The sequence below is a fragment of the Physeter macrocephalus genome, chromosome 12 (assembly GCF_002837175.3).
Source record: "Physeter macrocephalus isolate SW-GA chromosome 12, ASM283717v5, whole genome shotgun sequence".
Lineage (NCBI taxonomy): Eukaryota > Metazoa > Chordata > Mammalia > Artiodactyla > Physeteridae > Physeter > Physeter macrocephalus.
The window spans coordinates 9629833-9639085 of NC_041225.1; the positions used below are offsets into that span (position 1 = coordinate 9629833).

At 38.9% G+C, this 9253-nt stretch overlaps 1 protein-coding gene across 1 annotated transcript in view; it reads left to right on the forward strand.

The window, feature by feature from the left end:
- Window positions 1-9253, forward strand: part of DNAH6 (dynein axonemal heavy chain 6) — a 300028-nt gene that overhangs the window by 133628 nt on the left and 157147 nt on the right. Inside the window, exons 25-29 of the mRNA XM_024129964.2 lie at window positions 796-960; window positions 1045-1158; window positions 2547-2672; window positions 2758-2913; window positions 3179-3340. Of these exons, the coding sequence (XP_023985732.1) occupies window positions 796-960; window positions 1045-1158; window positions 2547-2672; window positions 2758-2913; window positions 3179-3340 (723 nt within the window). The remainder of the gene's footprint in view (window positions 1-795; window positions 961-1044; window positions 1159-2546; window positions 2673-2757; window positions 2914-3178; window positions 3341-9253) is intronic.

Sequence of the window (9253 nt, forward strand, 5' to 3'; positions counted from 1 at the left end):
GGGTGGGGCAAGGGGGGGGGGGAGGGGAAAAATAGGGGTAGGGGATTAAGAGTTACAAACTACTATGTATAAAATAAATAAGCAGCAAGGATATATTGTACAGCACAGGGAAATACAGACATTATTTTGTAACAACTTTAAATGGAGTATAATGTATAAAAATATTGAATCATTATGTTGTACACGTGAAACTAATATAATATTGTAAATCAACTATACCTCAATAAAGAAAATTTTTTTACTTGTCCTAAATTGATCCTCTTGCAAAAGAATTTGTTCATCACTATTGCAAAAGAGAAAGGGGAAGACCTAGGCTAGGATCCAGGGAAAACATGACATTTAAAGGGAGGGTAGAAGAAGAACAGATGCAGGAGCCCAGAGAACCAGGGCAGTCGGGTCATTGGTATTCCAAGAAATAAATACGAAAAGGGCTGTAAAGCGTCAATTGGACTGGATGATTGGGAGAGCACTGGTCACCTTAATGACCTGAACAGATTTAGAGGAGTGGTTGGAGCCAAAAATCAGATGGCAAGAAGTAAGGAAAAAAAGTGGAGGAATTCATTTAGCGCACATAAACTCCTCTTCCCGGGAGTTGGCTCCAAAGGGAAGCAGTGAAATAAAGCACCAAGTGGGGGTGGGGGGGGAGAGGAGCGGTGTAAAGAGAGGTGTAGAGTGGGTATCAGTAGAAGCGCCAGCGTTCACGTTCAGGCTTCCATGTTTACCTAGCTCAGGGTTCCGTTACGAAGTACACAGGATGTACAGCCTACATGTTATCACGGTCTGATTATCTTCCAGGTGAGCCTGGGGAAAGGCCTCAAGGCCCGAGGCAACGTGGAGGAGTGGCTGGGCAAAGTGGAAGAAGCCATGTTCACGTCTCTGCGTCGCCTGTGCAAAGCTGCCATCGCTGACTATCTGGGGAAACCGAGGACAGTATGGGTGATTGCCGGCCACCCTTCTCAAGTAACTTACACTCCTTAAATCTCCGCCTCTGGATCCTGTTTGGGGGAGATGTATCACACGCTGAAGAAAGGTGTTTCCATGCAGGTGATCCTGACCATTTCTCAAATCATGTGGTGCCGGGATTTGACGGAGTGTTTGGAAAGAGAAGACGGTAATCATTTAGAGGCCCTGGAAGCTTTTGAAAAAGTAAACTTTGAGGTGAGATTATGGCAGGGTGACATCAAACATAGCGCTCTGCCAGATGGTCCCAGTGGCTTTTATTGGCGTGGTTAATGCAAATTCACTACTTCAGAAATTGTAAGCCTCTGACATGACATCCAAAGCTTTGGGCTTCTCTCTAAAACTATTTCTGTTCAAGTTTTCTCAGCGACACTACCCTGATGTTTGTATAGTATGTATATGAATATTAAAAATAGAAGGAAAGCGTAACTCAAGAGGAAAATGTCAGGATTATAATGGTTTGCCACCTTTAAGAAGAAATGTTATCCTGGGTCCTGATTCTCTCCTAGAAGTGGATTCAATCCTGGAAAACCACAGGATTTGTGCCATTTCTATTCTTAGGCCCACCATGTGCTTTTCTACTGTTTTATGGAAGCCTCAGGCAACTATCAATAAAGCAATAAATAATTGAATGAATTAAATGCCATTCTACACAAATTTTTGAGCTATTGTTGGGAAATGCAACTTTACAGCCAGGCCACATCTTTAACTCCAAATTCAATTCTACTTCCAAGCAATGTTGTATTTTTAAAGACTCACCCTTAAAACAGAAAAAGGAGGAAACAACTTTCTTGAAATAGGAAAAAACCTCTCTCATGAAGGTCCTCGATAGAATTTCAACTCAAAGAGCCCCAGAGAAAAGACTCTCTAAGGAAAGTCCCATTGACCTCTTTGTAGAGGTGGCCCCTGGTCAGGGTCAGCCTGAGTGAAAAATCAGCACAACAGTTCAAGGCTTTCAAAGGCACTGCCCTTCTCTGAAAAAGATTTAACCATTTATGTGAAAATCAGGAACTCATTCTATCAAAAAATGCTTTCGTTTAATCAATCATTGGCTTGGTTTAAATGCTCAGGATTTCTGACTATTCCCCCCTCCCCCACCAAAACAACAACAACAACAACAAAAACACCAAAAAACCTATCCCTGAAAATGAAGAGTACTACCTTAATCACATTTGATTTTTAGGGAGAACCGTCTTCTCTAGAGACATCATCACATGGTGGTTAAGAGCACGGGCTTTCCTTGAGGCAAACGTCTACTCAAGTGTAATTTTTGCTACTTTATAACTATGTCAATTTCCTTACCCTCTGTGACCCTCAGTTTCCTCTAATGTGAAATTGGGGTAAAGATAGTATTGTACTTCACAGAAGCCTTATAGGAATTAAATAAGTTAAACTGTTGTCCTGGGTCACAGAATTACAGATTCTTACTAAATTTGGAATAGACATTTGTCAAAACTATCTAATTTTATAGGTATCTAATTTTATAGATAGTTTTGAAAAATGCCTATTCCAAATTTAATAGTAAAAAGATACACATGTAAGCTGATTTTTGAAAATTATATATCACATTTTTTTTTAATTTTTAGAGATTAAATGCTCTTGCTGCAATAGGCCGAGGCACTCTTCCTAAATTACACAGAAACATCATAACTGCCTTAATTACTATTGATGTACATGCAAGAGACATAGTCACTGAACTTGTTCAAGCCAAGGTAACTCTTTCACTTAAATAAAATCATATATTTCTTTCTGAAATTAATGCATCTAATATGGGTATCATTGTCATCACTTACGTAGGTAGAGGTAGTTGAATCCTTTGACTGGCAGAGACAACTGCGCTATTATTGGGATAGAGACCTGGACAATTGTGTGGCAAGGATGGCGCTCTCTCAGTATACTTATGGCTATGAGTATTTGGGTGCATGCCCAAGATTAGTTATTACTCCTCTCACGGTAAGTTACTGCTTTTTCCCCACCAAAATAGTTCTGAAAAGTTTCCTTCTACCATTAACCCTTGAAAGGACTTCCCATGAATACATCTTTGTAAAGCAGAGATTTGTGCTTTTTGATCATGTGCCTGGATTTTTTAGTATATTTCAATTGCTATAGAACCTTTCATAAAAAAATAATGACCCTCCAGCTATAGAAAGGAAAGGACTTATGAATTTGTGGCCAGAGTCAGTTCCCTTCAATAATGACAATTTATCAATTTCTTCAGGATCGCTGCTACCTTTGCCTCATGGGGGCTTTGCAGCTCGACCTGGGAGGCGCACCAGCTGGTCCTGCTGGCACGGGGAAAACTGAGACTACCAAAGACCTTGCAAAAGCTCTCGCCATCCAGTGTGTGGTCTTTAACTGCTCCGATGGTTTGGACTACAAGGTACGGTCCTGGCATCTGAACACTAACATTAAGTGTTTTATGTTGGCTTTCTCTATTTGCAACATGGCATAACAAAAGGAGAGAAGGGGGTGATGGCAAGCTAGGGAAAACTAGTGGGGCAAGGAAGGATGAAAGTGGAATAAATAGAGCAAGAGAGGAGAGTCAACACAAGGCAATCCGAGTGGGCCAGGTAGGAATCAAGGCCAAGGGAGGATTGGTCAAATGGTGGTAAGATTAAAGACCTGTTCATGTCAGTAGGTAGAAAGAGGGGAGATGAGATACAAGACAGAATAGCAGGGAAATCTAGGAACAAGGAATAAGCTTACAGGAAGAGATGAGTTACATATTGAAATGCGTGGTGTTACGTATTCAGAGTTAACGTATTGAAAATGAAACATGTAGGAGGTGAGAATTCACGGTAAGATTTTTCATTGAGTAGTTCTCAGAATTTTTCACTCTTAAAAATTATTGAGACCTGGGACTTCCCTGGCAGTCCGGTGCTTAAGACTTCGCCTTTCAATGCAGGGGGTGCGGGTTTGATCCCTGGTCGGGGAGCTAAGATCCCACATGCCTCATGGCCAAAAAACCAAAACATAAAACAGAAGCAATATTGTAACAAATTCAATAAAGACTTTAAAAAATGGCCCACATCAAAAAAAAATCTTAAAAAAAAACATTATTGAGACTTCCAAAAAGTTTTTGTTTATATGTATGGACTACATCTATTGATATACACCATGTTAGAAATTAAAATTGCATTTAAAATATTTTGTGGGGGGGACTTCCCTGGTGGTGCAGTGGTTAAGAATCCGCCTGCCAGTGCAGGGGACACAGGTTCGAGCCCTGGTCTAGGAAGATCCCACATGCCGTGGAGCAACTAAGCCCGTGCACCACAACTACTGAGCCTGCGCTCTAGAGCCCGCAAGCCACTACTGCTGAGCCCGCACTCCACAACTGCTGAAGCCTGTGCGCCTGGAGCCTGTGCTCTGTAACAAGAGAAGCCACCACAATGAGAAGCCCATGCACTGCAACAAAGAGGAGCCCCCGCTTGCCTCAACTAGAGAAACCCTGCACACAGCAACGAAGACCCAATGCAGTCAAAAATAAATAAATAAATAAATTTTAAGTAAGTAGCTTTTCTTTTAAATAAAGTAAAATAAAAATAAAAATATTTATTTGTTTTAAAATAACCATAATAAATTCATTACATCTTAGCATAAACACACTTTTTAAGAAAAATAACTATTTTCCCAAACAACTATAAATAGTATAATCTATAAAAATATTGAATCACTATGCTGTATACCTAAAAGTAATGTAATATTGTAAATCAACAGTACCTCAATAAAAAAAGTTGATGAGGATAATTCTTTATAGAAGAATCACAGCTAATGCATGCAGAGGGATAACATTAGAAATTACTATTTTGCAAACTCTAAAAAATTAATAGATCTGGTAATGATCATCTTTGCTAAAACCACATTAAAAGATTAATTGGAAGGTTTGTAATGGATGGATCAGGCTAATTATCCATTGGTCAATCTAAACATCACTGAATTTGAGACAACCAGGAAACATGTATCTTCTGCTTTGGTACACGATCTGAATTATTCCTGTTCAGAAATTTTTAAACCTCAAACTAATGAATTTAATTAAATGTCTAGATTTAAATACAGTTTTCAAGAAGTATATAAGGTAGAGAAACATGTTAACACCACAAGAATTCAATCAGCCAAATATGGAATGCAAGAAATTCCACAGGGAAAATAACCTATAGACCTTTAAAAAATAAATTGCATAAAAGAGGGAGGATGCAGAGAACTGTTATAAATTTAAAGAGATTAAAAGACACATTAACCATAAAATAGATAGCTAGTGGGAAGCAGCAGCATAGCACAGGGAGATCAGCTCGGTGCTTTGCGACCACCTAGAAGAGTGGGATAGGGAGGGTGGGAGGGAGGGAGACGCAAGAGGGAAGAGATATGTGGATATATGTATATGTATAGCTGATTCACTTTGTTATACAGCAGAAACTAACACAACATTGTAAAGCAATTATACTCCAATAAAGATGATTAAAAAAAAAAAAGACACATTAACCAAATGCAGTGTTTGGACCTTGTTTGCATCCTTATCCAACTGTAAAAGGATCATTTTAGGACCATTGTGGAAAATTGAACATGAACTGGTGTTAGATGACATCAAGGAATTACTTGGGTTTTGGTAAAACCAATTACTTGATTTTTGTTTGAATGTGTTAATGGTATTGGTTTGGTTTTTTTGTTTTGTTTTGTTTTTAGGTTCTTACACATTACAGAATCTGTGATGAAATACTAATGATGTCTGGGGCTTGTTTTAAAATACTCCAAAAACAGCATAAAGTGTTAGAAGTATTTTAAAAAGAGCAGAATGTTGATGATTGTTAAACTGAGCACCTTCTTTTACCTCTTGTGTATGTTTGAAATACTCTGATACAAAAAGTTCTTTTAAAGTATAAAGCATCAAAATTAAAATGGCAGAAATAACTCCAAAAATTCTTTTTTAATGATCAATCAATTGCTACACAATTAGTGTCTTTCAAAAAGGGGGGGAAATTAGCCCCTGACCGGTATCAGCTGAGAGCTGGCCTGGTTCAAACAGTCTCTGTGCTTCTCCAGTTGAACTCAGTTTCATAGACCACCAACATCAGACTTGGTCACTTAGTGCCCATGATGCCATGAGACAAAAATCTGAGAACAGACACAAAGAAGAACTCTGTCCAAACCACAAAAATGACCGAATAACGCTGCCCTATAGACTCCTAGATAGATGTTATTATTATACCCATCAGAGAATCGCCTCAGCTTTCTGCCAACAAAAATTTAGTGTCGTGGTGTCCCCTAAAAAGGCATGTTCAAGTCTTAATGACTGTTAACCTGTAAATCTGACCTGATTTGGAAGTAGAGTCTCTGCAGATATAACCAAGCTAAGCTGAGGTCTTACTGGACCTGGATGAGCCCTAATCCAATAATTAGTGGATTTGTAAGAAGAGGAAAATTCGGTTATAGACACACAGAGAGGAGAAGGCCATGTGAATATACACAGGAGGTGAACCAAGGAACACTAAGCATTGGCTGCAAACATGAAAAGCTATGAAGAGACGAGGAAGAATACTCCCCTAGGACTTTCAGAGTGAGTATGGCTTGGCCAACACCTTGATTTTAGACTTCTAGACTCCAGAACTATGCAAGAAAAAATTTCTGTTGTTTTAAGCCACCCAGTTTTCACTCATTTGTTACAATCGCCCTTCCAAACTAATACATAGAGCAATACCCTACCCTGCTTCATTGAACCTTCCTCAAACTTTCCTATAAGTCCTTTTGGTGTTCTTTTACTGAGACATCTCATGGTTTCCCATGGTCTGTGGTCTCCCTTATTGCAATCAGCAATAAACCCAATTTTTTTTACCATGGATGAGTTCCAGTGATCTTAAAGCTATGGGCATTGACTGCAGGCATGCTATGTGGAGATAAATTTTAGCAAAGAGCCCATATTGAAGATGAAGATCTGGAATTTTTTAACTTGAGATGTAATTGACATATTATATTAGTTTTATGTGTACAACATAATGATTTGTTATATGTATATATTCCAAAATGATTACAGTAAGTTTAGTTAACATCCATCACCACCAATATGTTTTCTATGTCTTTGAGTTCATGTTTTTTTTAGATTCCACATAGTAGTGATATCATACAGTATTTGTCTTTATTTGTCTGACTTATTTCACCTAGCATAATGCCCTCGAGGTCCATCCATTACATATTGTCACAAATGTGATATATATATCACAGCACATTTTCTTTATCCATTCATCCATTGTTGGAAACTTAGGTTGTTTCCATGTCTTGGTTATTGTAAATAATGCTTCAGTGAACATGGGGGTGCAGATATATTTTTGAGTTAGTGATTTTCATTTTCTTTGGATAAATACCCAGAAGTAGAATTGCTGAATAATATGGCAGTTGTATTTTTAATTTTCTGAAGAACCTTCATAATGTTTTCCATAATGGCTGCACCAATTTACATTCCCACCAACAGTGCACAGGGGTTCCCTTTTCTTCACATCCTCACTGCACTTGTCATTTCTTGTCTTTTTGATAATGGACATTCTAACAGGTGTAAGGTGATGTCTCATTGTGGTCTTGATTTGCATTTCTCTGATGATTAGTGACGTTGACTATCTTTCGGGGTACCTGTTGGCAATTTATTTATGTGTCTTCTTCAGAAAAGTGTCTGCCCATTTTGAAATTGGTTTGTTTGTTTTCCTATTGAGTTGTATGATGTCTTTATATATTTTAGATATTAACCCCTTATCAGATATATGATTTGCAAATATGTTCTTCTATTCTTTAGGTTGCCTTTTCATTTTGTTGATGGCTTCCTTTGATGTACAGAAGCTTTTCAGTTTGATATAGTCCCATTTGACCTGGAATTTTCTTCTTTTAAAACTTCTGTCCCATTAATATCCCTTGAGAAGTCTTCCTGTACCCCCCACCCTCCGGGGAATGAAACCATTGCTCTACAATATGAAGGAGTTCCTCAGCTCTGTCATCCATAATACCAGCTTCGTCTTTAGTCTTATCCATTCTGTTGTTTAGTCCATCTATTTCATTTTTGTAATCTTGACTATAATATAATTAATTTCCAGGGATTATTTCTTATCTCTCACTAATTCTTTCTTAGAGCATCTTGTTTTATGATAGGAATGCAATTTCCTCTAAAATCTCTCTGAGGGTTCCATTTGAATTTTTAAATCTTTTCTTTTGTTCTCCAAATTACCTCCATTTTCTTCAGGGTTGCTCATTTAGTTTATTCTTCTTCTCTCTTCCTTGATGGTGATGTTTCTCAAATGTGTGTTGACTTTTACTACTTAGTTCCTAAGTGAGGACTGAGTTGATTAGTGAGAACAAATTGTTTCCTCAAAAGGTCCTTGCCTTAAATGAAAAAGCTCCCGTGATCTCTGTGGGAGTGTAGGATGTTTGGTTAGCAAGCTTCCCCATACAGTGTGTGGGCATGGGCAGCCAGGAAGCCAGAAACATTTTATAAATGCCAAAATAATGATTTTTCTTCTAGTAGTGAAGTTAAGTGGGTTTCACTCTTGGATGGAGCTGTCTATCCTTTTGACTCTCAGTTGAGTAAAGTGGGGGTCTGAAATCATCTATCTTTTTTTATCTCTGCTTTCCTTATCTCCCAAGCCTAATGTCTTCTTCCAATATCTCTTTATATCTCCCAAAGACAGACCTCCCCCTTTCTCTACAAGGCAGTCCTTGGGTTTTAGGCTGGAGGGAGAGTGTCAGCACTGCCAGCCTTAAGAGCCCTGTTTACTCTACTTGGAATAAGGAGAGGGAAGGACAGAGAAGGGAAGGACCCACAAACCTGATCATTCCAAGTACTCGTCTTTGGCTAATTCCCAAGGATCACCCTGGGACCTGTGTCTGCTTTTCTTGCATGTATTGCTATTGGGTTCGGAGTTTCTTGGGGACCCCCCTGAAGGGCAGTTCTTCCTTCCCTCTGTCTCCGGCCTGCATTTTGCCCTTCTCAGTTGAGTAATCTGTATCTATGTACTTTCCATCTTCCAAGATTTTTTTTTAACATCTTTATCGGAGTATAATTGCTTTACAACGGTGTGTTAGTTTCTGTTTTACAACAAAGTGAATCAGTTATACGTATACATATGTTCCCATATCTCTTCCCTCTTGCGTCTCCCTCCCTCCCACCCTCCCTATCCCACCCCTTTAGGTGGTCACAAACCACCTAGCTGATCTGCCTGTGCCATGCGGCTGCTTCCCACTAGCTATCCACCCTACGTTTGGTAGTGTATATATGTCCATGCCACTCTCTCACTTCGTCCCAGCTTACCCTTCCCCCTCC